Source organism: Lepisma saccharinum, chromosome 24, assembly GCF_977018435.1.
Source record: "Lepisma saccharinum chromosome 24, izLepSacc3.1, whole genome shotgun sequence".
Taxonomy (NCBI): Eukaryota; Metazoa; Arthropoda; class Insecta; order Zygentoma; family Lepismatidae; genus Lepisma; species Lepisma saccharinum.
This window is the reverse complement of record NC_139252.1, coordinates 61,963,712-61,981,307: the sequence shown is the minus strand read 5'-3', so window position 1 is coordinate 61,981,307 and position 17,596 is coordinate 61,963,712. Positions and strand designations below refer to the sequence as shown.

General features: G+C 39.3%; 2 protein-coding genes across 7 annotated transcripts in view; one reads left to right on the top strand and one right to left on the bottom strand.

Moving 5' to 3' along the window:
- The window catches only part of Npl4 (nuclear protein localization 4), a 117,687-nt gene that overhangs the window by 36,641 nt on the left and 63,450 nt on the right, over positions 1 to 17,596 (bottom strand). The window lies entirely within an intron of this gene.
- LOC145977941 (uncharacterized) lies at positions 8,039 to 16,596 on the top strand. Of its 3 annotated transcripts, none has more exons than XM_083110273.1 (2): positions 8,039 to 8,350; positions 13,482 to 16,596. In XM_083110273.1, exon 2 carries the CDS (start codon positions 13,482 to 13,484, stop codon positions 15,135 to 15,137), a length of 1,656 nt encoding a protein of 551 aa, XP_082966399.1. In that variant the 5' UTR covers positions 8,039 to 8,350; the 3' UTR covers positions 15,138 to 16,596. The 3 variants fall into 3 exon arrangements, with proteins under 3 accessions (XP_082966399.1, XP_082966401.1, XP_082966400.1); XM_083110275.1 differs by lacking the exon at positions 8,039 to 8,350 and adding an exon at positions 8,487 to 8,572; XM_083110274.1 differs by lacking the exon at positions 8,039 to 8,350 and adding an exon at positions 8,725 to 8,946.

Here is a 17,596-nt window from a genome sequence, read left to right as displayed (position 1 = left end):
CCCGTCGTTGACCAACGCACGGAGAGTCAAATGTAGAGCAAATTACAAGAATGCCGACACACATATGTGATATTTCTGTTACTGATACGAAAGATGTTCCGAAAATAATCCTACACTGTAGCCCTGTGCATCGTGGTTGCATACGTTCAAATGTTCTTCAAGGGTTCGTAGCGTCGAAGTGAAATGGAAAAGTAATTAAATCTAGTAAAAGTTATTTGCATTAATACCGCAAGGCACTGTAAAAGTTTGTGAGGTGATGCACTCTACATGTTCCACACCCTATACTTTTCGAGGGTCTCCCAACACAATCAACAACCAACATCGTGTTCTGACGTCAGTGCGGAATGCATTCGTCGTTAGGTTAGGCTTGTTAGATTTGTTTACTTCTCTTGCTATAAATAATACCTTTTTGGTCAAGGCCACATAAAATTGCTAAGAGAACTTAAGCTAACGAAAGCCTAACCTAAGAACGAAGGCAGAACACGATGCTAGTTGTTGCTTGTGTTATGAGTGAGACCCATATTTCGAAGCCCGAGAACCAGGCAGACCTCACACGCGAGACTGACAAACCCTAAACTTAAGAAAGCTTGTCGACTTAAGTCAGGAGATCTGGGAGGCCACAGATCCTTTCAGACAAGATGCACGTTGCGCAGTCTTCATGCAGGCCAACAGCAGCGCTTGTTTTACCTGGTCTTTTACAACCTCGGAATCGCCAACATAAGATATCCACGCCTTATGGTAGAACTCAGTTCAGAAATAAGCAGCGCGACACGTAAATTCACGGTTGACTGGGCTCACTCAAGGCTAATGACGTAAGCAAGCGCACACGCACACTGACCACATCGTTGCAACCAGGTACTGTAGTCGCTTCGCTACAAATCAGGTCGCATGCCATAATTTCAAAATAGGATACGATGATTAAAATCAGGATCATGGGAGTTTTGAAATAGCTTCGTTATATTTCGAAAGCTATTTTCAAACAGATAGTATGGATTTCAATCACATAAAACCCAGCAAGCGGTGAATTTGTTTGTTTGAATTGTTACGTCAAGTCCACATTATGCACAGAAGAGGATAATCGGGACTGGACCTACAGTTTTAAGTGGGATCCGAACCACCGGGTATCGAACCCGGGACACATTGATTACAAGGCGACCACGTTACCACTACTCCATCGGGGAGGTCAGGCGAGCAGTGATAACGATGAGACCAAAGATAACCGTCCTTAGAAATTTGACTGCCCCGTGTGCAAAATATATAATTGACAATTAAAGCTTATATTTTCTCCCCATACAAGTCAATAAGAGTTTCTATATGTAGGTAAGGTCAAGTTTCCCGTGCATATAGCACTGTGAGTGGAGATCTGTTTCAAATGGTCGTAGCGAATATCCTTCTACTCATACTCATCGTCACGATTAGCCAAAAGTTGCAGAAAAGAGACATATAATAGCGTAAATTCAATCAATCAATAACGCAATATTCAAGTTCAGTCCCGATTAGACCGAGTATAAGAAGTAACTTTTGTCTTTGCACGGCACTATCACTAACATCGAAACCCGACCGTAAACATTACGGTAAAACTCACGGGGAAAACATGAAAATGACCTTATCCATTGCTAAACCAGATCTACGAAGGCGGATGAGGGCATTCCATTCACCTTTTGTACCATTTCCTCCTCTCCTCGACTTTTTTGCCCATCAAAAAAGGGATTCGTGCAGAGTGGCTTCCTTTTGGAACTTCGGCTATTGATCGCAGCCTCTCACGTGTTCGGTATTCTAGTGATATTTCTACGTGCGACTTCTGATTGATTACGGGAAGAATAAGAGCCATTCGGTGTTTTCCCATCATCCTCCACTTGCCTACGACCGTCAGAAGCTACCGTAACATTTACCGTTAAAATTTTATTTAATTTACAAAAAACGGACGCAACCGTTTCATACTTGAATTTGACTGTAAATTATAGTTGCGTGCCCCGTTTAAAAATTGAATCATCAAATTTACACAGATTGATTTACTTCACATTTCTGCCACTTTTGGCCAACCGCGAAGATGAGGATTCGAACCCGGGACCTCTGGCGTCGCAGCGCTGTGCATGGGTGTTCTTTGTGAGTGTCCCTTCATCAATTTCATCACTCATCCTCATCTTCGCAATTAGCCAAACGTGGCAGAAAAGCGAAGTAAAATAAATAAATCAATCAATAGATAATCACAGCCAACTATTCAAGTTTCAGCAAAGGCCTGACCCCTCTACAAAAAGGATGAGCGATGATATGATGAAGAGACTCGCAAAGAACACCCATGCCCTGGATTCGAACCCGGGACCTCTGGCGTCGTAGCGTGCTGTGCTAACCACTACGCCACGGAAGCCGGCTTTTTTTCTTCTGATAAAAAAGATCAACACTTTTACTGTTCACTGTACACTTCAGCGTTGAAAGAAAAAAATGTGCGAGGAGTCCAATAAAAACCGGCGTTGACGCCTTCAAGTCTCAGCGTATCATATTTCACACCAACACGATCATATCGCTTTGCTTCACCCTCAAAACCGAACTCATTATTCACACAGAAAGAATTGGATGCATGTCGTGATTTCGCGGGAATTACAGCAAAAAAAAGTCACCTGATATCACGGCTTCTCTAAATGGTGTTTCGACGCCCACGTTTAGAGGGTTAATTTGCAACTTTAGCCACAATCAAACTAAAATTTGTTCAACGTTTCTACGCTGAAATCCTACGAATCTCCTCACAGCAACAAAATAGGCATTCACGACACATCCAGTATCACGTTGCTTTTTTTAAATTTTGCCACCGACAATTCCCGCTGCTGCACGGGTATTTCTTTCCGAATTTCCTTGCGTAAATTTTATCTAAACATCTAACAATTATCCATTTGTAACTCGAAGTTGACAAGGGGCCAGTGGCATGCCCAAGGGGGGGGGGAGGGGTTGGGAGTTATAATGCCTCTTTTGGCCCAGCATTCCTAAAAAAGAGCGGCCAAGGCAGGAAAATATGACAAAATGAGGGCTCACTACTAAAAAGGTATATGTACTCATGGGCGTCCCGAAGGGGGGGGGGGGAGCAAGGGGGCCGTGCCCAAATGAGTCAACCCAAAATTATGTACTTCACACATATAATTTCATTTTATCCACAATAATATGTTAATTATTGCATGAACACCATAAATTCAAATTTAAGCAATGTTTTTTTTTAGGGGACACTATTTTTGGGGAAAATGTGCCTTGTTTGCCCCCTGGAAAAATATCTTCCTTGCCCCTTCCCTGGAAAAATCCTGCGGACGTCCATGTATGTAACCCCTCCCCCCTTTCGAAAATACTGGGCATGCCACTGCAAGCGGAATAGCCAGGCTCATGTTATAATCCTTATAACATATCCTTATTGCAGCAGCAGCAATGATAATAATAATTAATAACAGCAATAATCTAATATTAATAAATTTGCCTATTTTAATAACATTATTATTATTATTAATAGACACATTAATCTTGTCAAACTATTAATTATAGTTATTAGAAACGATCCTCGTGGCGGAGTGGTTAGCGTACCGTGCTACAACGCCAGGGGTGGCGGGTTCGAATTCGGCCTGGGCATTCTTTATGAATGTCCCTTCACCAGTTTCATCAAATCACTCATCCTTATCGTCGCGATTAGCCAAAAGTGGCAGAAAAGCGACGCAAGAATCAAAAGTCCAATTTATTACTATTGTGTGCAGGCACGTAGCCAGGGGGGCTGAATTCCCTCCGAAATTCTTCAAACATTTCATTTAAATAGTGCATAATGCTAATTAAGTTAATAAGTTTACTTCATTAGCAGGATTAAACATCTTGCATAACAAGTTGCAATGAACTGAGATATTCATCTCCAAGGCTTGTAAACCACCCCCCCCCCCCATCCCTCCCGGAAATAAAATTCTGGCTATGGTGGGTTCCAAGAGGCTGAGGCTCTGTCCGAAAGTTACAACGTACAGACTTGAAGTATGATCTTTGCGGAAGTGACGTCACCTAATAGTACAGTTCGAAAGCGCCAAGAACAGAAGTACGCAAGTGCACAGCTCGCAGTGCAGATGGTTTGTGACTAGGTCACGTGGTTTCCGCACTCGTTGTTCATTTGTTTAAAATCACGGAGGTAGAAAGCCAGCGACACACATGGGCGTCCGGAAGGGGGGGCAAGGGGGGCCGTGCCCCACCCCCTGGAAAATGAAAGTCAACCAAAAAATATGTATTTCATACATATAATTTCATTTTAGCCACAATAATATGTTATTTATTGCATGAACACCATAAATTCAAATTTAAGCATTGTTTTTAGGGAACAACACTATTTTTGGGGAAAATTTGCCTTCGTTTGCCCCCCCCCCTGCAAAAAAATACCTTCCTTGCCCCTCCCTGGAAAAAATCCTGCGGACGTCCATGGCGACACAGGTAGATAGATATACGTTATGGGCCAGCAAGTTGTTGGTTATAGTTCTTCTAATGTGTGGAAATGTATGTGTACGAACATTTAAAAATACCATGTGATTTCTATGGTGAAAAATAAGTGTTTAAACGCGAGGAAAACAACGAGTACTCAGTTTTATCTACCGATCGTATTTGGCGCTGCAGTCGAAGTGCAATTCGAAAGACTTTCACTTCCAGTCCACGACTTGAAGACCGCACTCCAAGACCATACTCGGAGGATGCTCGCTTCAAGTACGGTCTTGCACCTTTCGGACACGGCCTGAGTTTCGGGCTACACTTTCTATTTTTGAAAGCCCGCCCTTCCACCAAAAGATAACGAGTCGCAAAACTCAACTGAAATCGATATTCTCCTTATTTTGTGAAATTCCCCCCGAAAACGGTTTCCACCATTGGCCTCCTTCGCATGATCGCACCGAGCCGAGGCGGTGCAGGTAGGAAGAAGACCCGTCCTTTGTCGCTCGGCAGGTGACCATGACGCCGAGTGCGAAACGTCCCTCCAATCACAACGTCAGCGCAGACACGGGACATACCAGCCCAGCCTAACGAGCCCATCCTCTACCTGGGTGAAGGGAGACGCGCTAACACCTGCCACTTGTCTCTTCCCTCCCCGTTTCAAGTTAACTGTTCTTTTCCTTGGCGGAATGGGACGGTTACGGTTGGATGGACACTCTGCATTGATTGGAAATTTATAGCAAAACGCTACGCGGCATGGGCGTCGCCAATAATTTTTTGTCGTGGTTCAGGCAGTTGATATAATAATATTATTAAAAATAATAATAACTATACAAATGTTTCCAAAAAGTACCTTCTATACCTACCTCATCGATTCTATCCTCTTTAAGCATGTGCCATACATGAACTTTCAATTCTTGATATGAGGCATACAGAATACAAGTATAACACCATTAAGCCTTGATATGAAAAAATCCTCAATGTGCTGACCAAGGCAGTAATTTATTTTATTATAAAACATAAACTAAACGTAACGTTTCAACCTTCTAGCTACGTTTAGTTTATGTTTTATAATAAAATAAATTACTGCCTTGGTCAGCACATTGAGGATTTTTCAGAATACAAGTAACGTACATACAAAAATTAAATTTATGAAGAATTTTGTTGCCTATTTACTAATAATGATACGGGCAGGCACGTATCTAGAAATAATATTTCTGGAGGTGTCCTTGCACGCTGACCAAGTATCTCACCAGTGGCGTACCCAAGGAGGGGTTGGTAGGGCTTATAACCCCACTTTGGCCCAGCATTCTTTAAAAAAAGAACGTCAAAGGTAGGAAAAGATGGCAAAATGAAGACTACAAAAAAGTTATGTGTATTATCAACAGCAGTCTACATTCATTATCTACTTAGGAAGATAATCAAATAGAAGTTTGTTTCATTTTCGTAGTGGGGGGGATTCTCTCCCCCCTCCTTTAAGAAAATTTGTGTACAGCATCCACCCCGACTAGGATTATTTCTATAAACACCTCCTACCAATGCATCGTATTTATGTTGATCCATAAAAGCACACACAGTTCCCAAACTCGACCAGGCATTCGACTTCGCGTACTGGTCCACTTTGTGCACAAATAAGCTAATCGGGACCGGGTCTAGTTTAAAGTGGGATCCGAACCATGTATCGAAGCCAGGGCCCTTTGATTACAAGGCGACGAGGTTACCACGAAGCCATAGGCGAGGCCCTTGTTTTTGGTTAAGACCACGGCAATCTGCACATAATAACTTTTCTCTACGATGCAGAATTTTCCGTTCGTATTGGGGGAGGGGCAAATTTAAAACCAAAATGACCGTAATTTGGATATTTGTGATAGAATTTAGGGGTATTAGGGGTGTGTGTGGGCAAATTGCAGCTATGAAGGAAAATGACGTCACGCACAATTTTCGAAAACACTGTCAATTCTTCATATAAGTTGAAAATAAACATCAAATTATATATATAAAAAAAAACTGTATACAAGTATTTTCCTTATTTAACTGCACTACAACACACATTTAATGTTCTTATACAAATATATATTTCAGGAAGGGGGGCCCCGACCCTCTCTGTAGGTGAGTGTTGGACTTAGGGTGTCTACTTTCCGCGGGCGTGTAGGCAAAAATATAGGTTGCCTTGGTGCGATTTCGCTCTCGCGCTGGTTTCTTCGCGTCAGATCCGTTTGGCACATACTTCTATATTATAGCTGTACAATGAAGAGAACCCCCCCCCCCTCTGGCGCTGTCGAATTTTCAAACCTACGCGAGCATGGATGCAATCAGCCGCTTGCATTGCTACCCTGACCCTGCGTTGCCAAACCGTCCAGCGATGTCAAAAGCTCGTTGCCTTCATCTTTATCCAGTGTAAATGTATGTATAAATAAATAAATAAAAGCATAAATAAACAAAGCACATGTTCGTTAACTTGCATGAAAAGCACTGGACGATATCACGTTCCTCGCCTCATGGATGTGGCAACACAGAGCACGCAGGCACGAGCGAAGGGGAAGCCAGAGGTGAAAACAAATGACTGCCCACTTTAGTTCGCGAATTTACTCTTTTTTCCACATTTTCGAATCCCCCATCCCGGCTCGAAATAATCCTGGGTACGGGTCTGCTTCCCTGGAAAACGTCTGTCTTGGGAAAAACCTTCTAATCACCGCAATGCAGTTCATTCGATATTTCCATATGTAATTCAGACACATATTTGCCATGGTTTATGTGTGCTTTAGGTTTAGAAGCGTAATTTGACTGGGCCTCCAATGTTTTGGCACACTTGGCAAAACCTGCAGGCTCGACCAGGACTCGAACCAGGATTCGACATAACGTGTCCTTGCTCTACAGTAAATCCCACTGCAGTAATTCTGGTTCGGTCAATTTTCACACACATTAAAAAGCGTAGGTGTAAAAACAGGTGACGTGGGGCTGGTTAGATAGCTCAGCTAGAGAAATGACATGTTTTACCGGACACCCGGGTTCAATTCCTAGCTCAGTCTGCATTTTTTGCCGAGGACAAAATCTAGTTTTCACGGTCACAGGGGGTTGCAAGTTGCAACTCTTGATTACGAGGCAATAGCATGTTATTTAGCTACAGTGGAAGGTCCGAATAGACACGTTTTGTTTCACACAGATGTTAATAATATACAAATTAACATCTACTTTGTTAAACATTAAAAAAAAATCTAAGATATTGTGATAATTTTGACCTGCACTGTGGGCCGTGACATTAAAATGTAGCACTATGCAATATAGCGAGTCCCTTTCTCTAACATACATTTATAACAATGTATATTATGTAATTCTGACGATATGCCCACAATATGGTGCTAGCATTAGCGTGTTTACATGGAAATGAGCGAAATGCAAGGCTATTTTATTTCGGTTTTTGCTCATACACAGCCGGCGTTGCCAGCTCTGCCTTGAACTTAGGGTAATAACAAATTTTTACTATTTGAAGTCCCTGTTGACGTACTCTACAACTCGAGCCTTTGGGCCGATCAATGCGTAATGGCGGTTAAAGGCCAAAATATATAGCTGACAATCGGCGACGGCGCAGAAGGGAACAAAGTTCGCCCGCGTTGGAAGCGGCGCGGGTAGATGGCGCACTTTTCAGGGCGAGCTTCAGCAGCACCGCCGTCCGCCATGCCAAGTGGTTCAGTGCAAACATCATGATGTGGCACAACGGTCGAACATAGGACCCATCAAAGCCGCCGGCGGCCGTTTTTCGTGATGTAAAATATACGCGTTGCTTCCTCCCGTTCATCGAAACTCGTTAAGTTCTGTAAAAGCACCGAAACGTGCGTCGTCTTCGTATAAATCCGTTCGCTTCGGTAACGTATTTTTCGTCTCGACTCGACTTCCGATTTGCTGTGGCGACAGCACGATATCTACGGTAGGGATATTTCTTAGTTTACAACAGTTAAATGTTAGTTTATATTCTTGCAGTCTTCTGTGTGTTTATTACATACTCTGCACCTTTGCAATAGGAAAGGCATGATGCCGAATATTTAGTGTCATCTTTCGGATTGTGCCTCAAGGTGTCTCGTCACGAGAACAATGTGGGGATGGGAACTACCTAAAATGTGCTTGGCTGTTGCATAAGTGATGTGCAATAGTAAGGTTATTTCTACTTACTGTGCACCATTTTGTGAGATGAACTGTATTTATTAGTCGTACAAATGGGAATATAAATCAAATATGATTAGACGTGAAACAAAGAAGCAAGGGAAGCGCGAGACAAAAGACTGTCCAATTGCAATAGGCAGCTAGCTAGCTGCACCTGCATGTATCAAAGCATGTGTGTCGTGCATTTCCCATATAATTTTCACGTGTGTAATATATATTTGGTGTGTTTCTACAAGACTGATGCACATGCGTTGTGCAAATTTGGTGTAAAATATTTACACAAGATGAAAAAAGTCCACGTACACCGATAAGTTAAACTTTGTTACTTTAAACACAATCAATTTGTGGAACCACGTACACATTGTATGTGTAATTTTTTTCCGTTTTTATGGATTTTAACATTAAACTTGCTTTAGTATATTCTGAATAAAGTTGTTGCAGGAGTGATTTGCTAAATGCCTGATTTTATGATGTTGATCGATATAAGATAATTTTAGGCCTAAATAATATGCACCTCTTACGAGGAAATCTTTCCATGGTGTAAATACTGATAAACAGGGATACCTGCGATGCGTTTACACTAATAAACTAAGATGCATACAATATGCTTACTAGTGAAAAATCAGATCGCCCTTGTATCTTAATTGACACATAGTGCAAGGCTTAATAGAAGTGGTGTGCTAATAAACCACCAGCCTCTCTGTTTAATAATAATGCGACTTTTACCATGTTGGTTATCAGTAATACAATCAGATCCTGCTTTCCTATATTGGTCATGGATCAATATAAATTCTGTACCAAGTTAATATGGAATTGTGGTTGATACGTAGTACATTTTAACACACCAGTGGTGGAAGTCCCAAAGAGTATGCAATTTGTGGTTCGAGTGTTGTTTACCTTTCAATGAAAGTGCAAGTAATTGCAGCAGCATATGAAAGACTGAAATATATTGGCTGTTACTCATAAAAGTACCCTCATTAAACAATTTATATGAAAATACACTGTGCTCTGAAAAATTAAGAAAAAAATAAATTTGATATAGTACTGGGGTGTATGAAACCTAACCCATCTTCATTACATCTACAAACTGTATTGATAAGAGCACGTAAACTATTTTTTGAAACATTCTTTGACTAAGAAGATGTGATTACTAATACCTGGATGTAATATTCCCCCTTTTCCATCATTAAAATACAACATTATTTATTTTTAATTGAGACAGCTGCTATTTAAAAACTAACCGCCGTAATTTTTTTTTTGGTAATAGTTCAGATTGTTTTATGATTTCTCCTAGCACGAAGACTAATTATCGTAGAATTTTGGAAATCATTGTCACACGAAATTTGAACCTTCCTTAAAGTAATGAGCACTGTTTGGACTCGAAAAAAGTTATTTTATGTTGAAAAAAACAACTTGAAAATTACCTTACGCACTTCTCATGGACAAGATATTCTCCGTCGACAAGCGACAGTAAATATCATAGAAGCGTGGGAATGAATGTAGAAGTAAATCGGAACCTTAGCAGAATGCATTTAGGGACTTTATTTTAATGCTAAGGGAACCTAACCACAAAAGCATATATTGAACAAAACCTTAAGTAATCGCTAAAACTCTGCAGTATATGTTAACAGACATACATCGAAATCAAACCATGTAAAAATTGCATTCGTAGCATGATGAAATTGCAATAAAACAAAGGAACTTGGGCCTTTTTTTTCTTCAAGAATACATGTTAACATACATTAATATGTGGGACTAAGAGAAAATTATTTGTTAAAAAATTTTAATGATTGAATTTCAACACAATCATCAAATAAGATAAATTGGCATTACTCTTCAGCAAATTCTGTCTGAAATACCTCACTTCAAACCAATTTCACTTGTACATGTAAAAGAGACCAATTTTGATTAACTACTGGACAGTTTTAAAGCACACAATTCAGTTCATAAAACGATGCATCAGTGATGGATGGTTTCTCTTCTAATAAACACATTAAAAAAATCTATGCATTATTTAAGCTTTAAAAAAGTGTGCATTTATCAGACTAATAAATACGATGCATCTGCACCAACCAACATTGCTTTTACTGGATAATTTTCCCCTTAGTACAAATGCACAATATTTACATGAGCATGGGTGACATTTTCCAATAGTTATTTATAACATGTGTACAGGTCTCCACCAGCCTGTGCATTATACTATTTTTAAATTTAACTTATAGTTTAGCTATGTACAGTCAACGGCAAATATAATGGTAGGCAAATTGTCCACAGTTATTTTCACTACTTTTTTATTCTGCATCCTGTGTTGTTTTAAGGAAAGAAACTATGTTGGTTCGAAGCAGACATTGTTCTCTGCTTATTGACGTCTTTATTTCAATTCATTGTTATCACATTGTGTAATTCAGACTGAATGAAAATGGTGGTGGACAATTTGCCTACTGCTTCTTTCACTGTGTGTTGTGTTAAAGATAGAATTTTGGTCTGTACTTTAGTGATAGATGTAAGAGGTCTCAAATGAGCAACTACTACTCAAAATGCTTGTCCGTGCACCATATTTCTTGAACTTAATGAATATGTCCATACAATTTCATAAGTCATAATGAAATGCACAAATTGAATGAGAATAACTGATTAGGAAATGCATTGTGTTTTCAGTGGCTCATGACTGTTTGGTCAAAAATGCAGTGCATTCTCAGATGAAACTTGCAATTTCGTGTCCTCAAGCAGATACATTACGGTCAACATAGGTGGTGGACTGCCTGGTCAAAATTTTGAGAAGCAATAACAATAATTCCTCAATACAATAGAATCATGGTCAGTCTCGCATGAAACTAAATCTTGACATTGATCATGATTAGTGTGCTAATACTCTTGGAGAAAAGAAAAAAAATATTTCAATGCACTAACGCCGAGCGTGTTTTCAATGGGAAATTTCAAATTCTGCATGCTTCTGAATGAAATTTTATATTCCCCCCAAATAGTAACAATGAAATTAAAGAAAAGAAAACTTTACTAATTGTTAATTACACACCTGTAGACTCATGCAGAACTCGAAACATGTATCTCCGATCATTACCTAAGTTACAGTATGTTAAAGAAGTAACATGCGAGAAAAATCTGCTTGTGACACTGGTGTCACAAGCTGTCTTTAAGGAAAATACCTGCTGAGACACGGGCACCTTTAAGGGTATCAATCATTCAATTTTAAAATCTTGATGAACCAAGGAATTATAAAATATTCAGTCCACCACTGCTAGCTTCCCATATATTTCCATATGCAGGAAGTAGCCCATTGATACTGAGAGTTTGGTGATTGCTGCACTAGCCAAACATGTCAGATGCAGTGTTCTGTTTACGAAAAATTTAAATATGGTGTCCAGTGGGAGATCACAGGCCCTACTTTTATCAGAAATAAGCACTATTGCAGCTGTTTGTCCTCATTTTAAACATATGTTAAGAGGAGTTCAAGCACGTGCAAGTTGTTTCATATCACTATGTTCAAATTATATTGCATTTTCCGAACTAGTGCAGTTTGAAGCAACCATGCACATGCATTGTTATTTTCTGCAAGCAGCAGATGATTCTTTAATGCAGTAAACTCTTACAACTTTTGTAATATGTAGTGAAAGGACTGTGTTGTATGAGTAATTTATGAATGGTACATGCCACTTTTTTGTGCACTGCTTATTGAAATATTGAAATCACTTTGAAACTATGCATGTCGCAATTCTGCTACACAGTATCAAAAATGGAGTAAAATTACAGATACAATGCTTTTATGTTTGAACAAATAATGTAAACAGCCATTTCATCACAGTAACTTAATAAAATGGACTTTGACAATTCAAGATACAAAAGCTATTCTTTTAAGCTGATAAGAAAGAAAAAAGTTGAGTTGTGGATAAGTTTTCAACCTTTTAGAGACTAATGTATAATATTTAGGTGCCAACATTGAAGTTACCAAAATTTGATTCAATGGAAAAAATCAAAACTATAACTTAACTAATTAATTCTAATGAGTTCACGTTTCATTTTTCCACGGACTTTTTGTTCGCGAACGATTTCACCACTTGTTTGGTGGCTTCGTCTTCAGACAGTACATGCCTGATGAAGCTACCATACAGGTGGCGAAATCGATTGCGAACAAAAAGTGCGTCGAAAAATGAAACTTGAACTCATTAGAATTAATTATCTATCTCCACCTAACTACCAAACAGATATCTTTAGATACAATGTAAAACTTAACCGGCCTATATTTCTGAATTTCTTAAAAATAACCCTTCTCTTTTGCATTGCTACATGACATAACAGATGCAACATCTGGTATCTTGGTAAATGAAATTACCAAATTACGTGAAATCAATAAATATTGCATGTTCCTGTACCAAGAATATTGTAGAAAACTTTTTAGATTTTCCATTATGTTTATAAATATAAGAACTGTCCAGTTGTCAAAGAAATGATGTTATTGGTTAAGTTGGCTGCACATCTAGAATTCACATTTCATGACCTACTACTGCTAAATTCAAACATTATTGTGGTTATAGTATCAAACAAGATTAATAAACATTAAATATAATGCCCACATTTCTGTAAAATTATCAACAGTGGATCCATAACCTAAACAAAACTGAGATAGTACCATGTGGTTGTTACAAAATTGCTAATTGTGACTTAGTGGCATCCATTAGTGCTTTTTTCTGCTACTTATTTTTCAAGTAGCTCATCATTATTATTTTTTTTTATAGTGTAGAGTTCATATGAAATATCAAAGTTGGGAGAAAAATAGTACTAAAAAGTCTGTTTGATTACTACCACCACGTAACTTCTGTTTTAAAATAAGTAATCACTAATGTTTGCACGTGAATTGAAAATAAATTTTGCGTTCTTTTCAGATGATGGAACCAAGTGTCCTGCCAGAATTAGAGGAGCTCACAATATGCAATTTCTGCAAGAAGAAATTCAATGACTCGGACCTTCTTCCTAAGTTCCTGAGCTGCAAGCATTACTTCTGCCTCAAATGTATCCAGACAGCTCTGATGAAGGGGCGAGAGCTGTACTGCGTCCTTTGCTGGAAACGTACCGACCTCGGAGAGCAAGGGCCCGATACTCTTCAGACATACAATGCCATTCTCGTACTTGCCAAGAATTTTGCTGCTCTGAAACTAGGAAACAAGCCACCGGACAAAGAACGGAAGGTTCCCAGTGAAAATTGCCATACTCATGGTATGCCGCTTGCATTATGGTGTCACACATGCTCCTCAATGATATGCCGTGCGTGTGCGGCGCAGGATCATGCTGGAAATCTAGGTCACCAGGTAAAATCTCAGTCCGAAGCGAAGGAGCAGATGGTGTCCGAAGTTCAAATGGAGCTGAGCTCCATGACGAAGATGCTGAACGATATGCAGCGTTTGATGATGCAGCAGCGTGATTTCCTGTTAAAAGTCTTAGAAGCATGCGTAACTCTGAAGACACACGTTGAAACCGATCTTCAGAACGGTTGGAGCCACGTACCAGAAGTCGTAGAAGCGCAAGACACCCTCAACAAGGCAAAGGCTAACTTGAATGCACTTGAAGGACCAAACGACATCCATCTGCTGTATACTTCGTTAGCTTTAGAGAAGCAGAAATTGCAGAGCAAATACCAAGAGATGTACCTGCAATGTCAGTTGGATGACCTGATCAGCAGCAGCAGCGTCGTCTTCACGTTTACATCGCTCAATCAGGCACTCCAGACAATCCATCAGAATGAACAACCATCACTGTACATGAACAACGCTAATCACGTTCAAAATCCTATCCTTTTCCTGGCCAATTATTGTATGTCGCAACTATATTCTCGTCATGTTTTAACCAAAACTCAACTCCAGCAAAACGGCACCCCGGAATATCCACAGCAACCCGTTACACATGTTCCTGCACTTCCTGTCCCACCTCCAGCCAAGCCACCGACACCATCACACAGCGGACATGTCCACAATCCCACGTACGCTCGGCCAGTCCAAGAAGCTCCTGTACACTCGCCGCCAGCGATTGACGCCCGCCCGACCAATCCCTACCCTCTCTATTACTTCAACATCGACGTTAACGGAATGCCTCAAGGCCGCATTGTCATAGAAGTTCGTCCTGATGCCGCTCCAAAGATGGCCAAGAACTTTGGTGTTCTGTGCACGGGTGAAATGGGCGTCAGCTACAAAGGATGCCAAATATTCCAGTGCTGGGAAGGAGAGTCGGTAATCACTGGTGACTTTGAACACAACAACGGACGTGGCGGACGAAGCATTTTCGACGATGGCTATTTCATGCCTGACGTCACGAAGTTCCCTGCTGTACGTGGAGCAGTAGGCATGCGTCGTACCCAGAAGCGTCATGATAATTTGGGAATGGTTGGATCCCAATTTCGAATCATATTACAAGAGATGCGTGGTTTTACAGCTATATTTGGCCATGTCGTCGAGGGTCTCAACATCGTGGAGAAGATCTCAACGTACGGCGATCAAACAGGGAAACCTACCAAGACCATAATGATCTCCAAGTGTGGGAAGCTGTGAGTGTGAGAAGTTAGAGGACTTTACGTATGTCGCATCGTAGGTAAAAAAAAAACAAAAAAAACAGTAAAATTTAAAGGGAAACATCCACCTGTGATCGATTACAGGCTATTGAAAGTTACTTCCGACTAGGACCATGTTTGGTTAGTGCTTTGCTTCAACCATGAATGTGTGGCTTGTTTTGAAAAAAAAAAAAGTTATATGTTATAATCGTGCATGTTTTTAGGGTCTGATCTCAGAGCAAATCACAAGGCCTAACTAGAGACTTGACTTGTGTGTGTGTGCCAAAACGGCACTATATTTTCGTTTTTCTTTCTTTCTTCCCAAATACGCGTAAGTTGGGATCTTCGTGATAACATCGAAGCGTAAATGTACGTATCCAGACAGCAGTCTAGTGTCTTGCTAGTTTCTGTGTCTACATTCCTCTCCCTACTTTGCCATATAAACAGTGTGTCTGCACTCAGGCAATTTGGTGATCAGTGTTCAGTAGTACCAGGCACTTATCATCCGACACGTTAATTTGGAACCATAGTATGGTCGTTAGGAGGACAGCTTCGTAAAGGTTCCAGCAACCTATGCAACGCCACCATTAGGAAATGTCCTGTGGATATTGTGTTGTATAATCTTTTTTATTTTCCAATCTATGAATGCTGTAAAGACTGGCAACCTATTATCAATTGGCAAAGTTGTGCCATAAAAAAGGCATTTTTTCCTGACTATGCTGTTTAATGCAGTGAAATATTTTGACATTGGAACAATTATTTTAATTATGTTATTTAAATACATGTTATTTTCAATGGTGCATATTGCATTACGGACACAAAGTGATAAAGAGACTTAGTTTGTTCATTTGACGATAATTGAATAGTGACATTTCCATGATACTGGGTTGCCTTTCTGCCGAATCTTGTCAGTCAGTCGTACAGTCTAAAACCATCCTTATTTGTGCCTTATACACATAGCTGCATTGCTTCCTAGTTTTACGACTGTGGCTTTATATGTAGCTCTTAGCTAGTTGCCAGAAAATAATGAAAAAATCCCAAAAAAATATAACGTCCAAATCGCATTATCAATTTGTGTAAAAAAAAATGGGGAAAATAACATGTATATGGTGGTTAAAAAAACAGAAAAAAAAAAGGTTTGTCATCCTGTACTTGATTCTGTAGTAAGCCTTCGTCCTTTTGTATCTCTCCTCCCTCTGAGCACTTACTTCGCGTGAGATGGAGGATTGCAATTATGGCAGGGACACATTCCATTGTCGCACCGGTGACAAAAATATATATATATGTAAAAAGAAGCGACCAGGTTGCCCGTAAATGGTAAATTGGAGCCACTACGTCATAACGCGGATCACTTTGCGAGATATCGTTGCACTGAAAAAGTGCCTTAAATTTGTGATAAATCGTGTAGCTCCGTCGATGGAAATATACGCATAATGGGAGATGACTGTTTTTCATTATAATATATATGACCTTGCCTTAAGTTTAGTAGTTATTAAGTTAGTAAGCAAGTTGGTTGTTGCTGCCTGTATTCAAATTTCTAGTTTTAATTTATGAGATGTTGGTAAAAAAAATCATTAAGTGTTGTTTATCAATTTGAAGTATCTAGTCACGTTTTTTGATGTGCACAACTGGGCAACAATGAGCTTGCATGCTGTGAGAGTTTATTCTAAAAAATAATTTGAACAAGCCATTCAACAGAGAAACATTGGAATTAGATTTCGTATCCAAATACCATGAATTTTCATTTGAACTTGTCAATTTCAGGATGTATTTACATGACTGCTGGCTAGAGACAGTAAAGTTACCAGCATACCTTATGTCCAAGCAAAATATTTAGTAAATATGCAACATTTCAGTTCCATTATTAATAATTCAATCACAGGTTGGATTTGTTCAATACAAGATTTTTTACATTGCTTACATACTCAAACCTATTGAGCTGAAGAAGCTGCTTTGCGAAAAGCCACCATTTTTTTTTTCAATTTTAGTAAATAAAAAAAATAATTCTTAGATTGGCATTGTCTTAAATGTAGTTTCTTTTCACATCATGCAGAGAAAATTTGCAAGCTCTTTTTACACATTTTTATCTCAAAGGAAGCTTTTTTTTTTTTATGTAGAATTTTGGTAGGACATTATCTTTATTCCACACACAATAGAATTTACTGTTAACTGTAAATAACACCATTGAACATGGTACACGGACTTTTGAGCAAATGTTTCTCTGATTTTATGTAGGTTAGATGCTTACTATGCCTTTTATTTTAATTCTTTGGATTAAGTACATGTAAAAGTTTATTAATATTAGAACATATTTTACAATGGAACTTCGACATACTATACTTTTCATGTAAACTTTTCATGAATACATTTATGCTTATTGCAAAGCCAAAATTCTTGTTTTAAAAGGTCAACTTTGCACAGAATTTTAGTATAGAATTAATAATTGTTTTACCATATATA

What these genes read in the sequence shown, in the direction of transcription:
- LOC145977941 (XM_083110273.1), top strand. Translation starts at nt 13,482, where the DNA reads ATGATGGAACCAAGTGTCCTGCCAGAATTAGAGGAGCTCACAATATGC.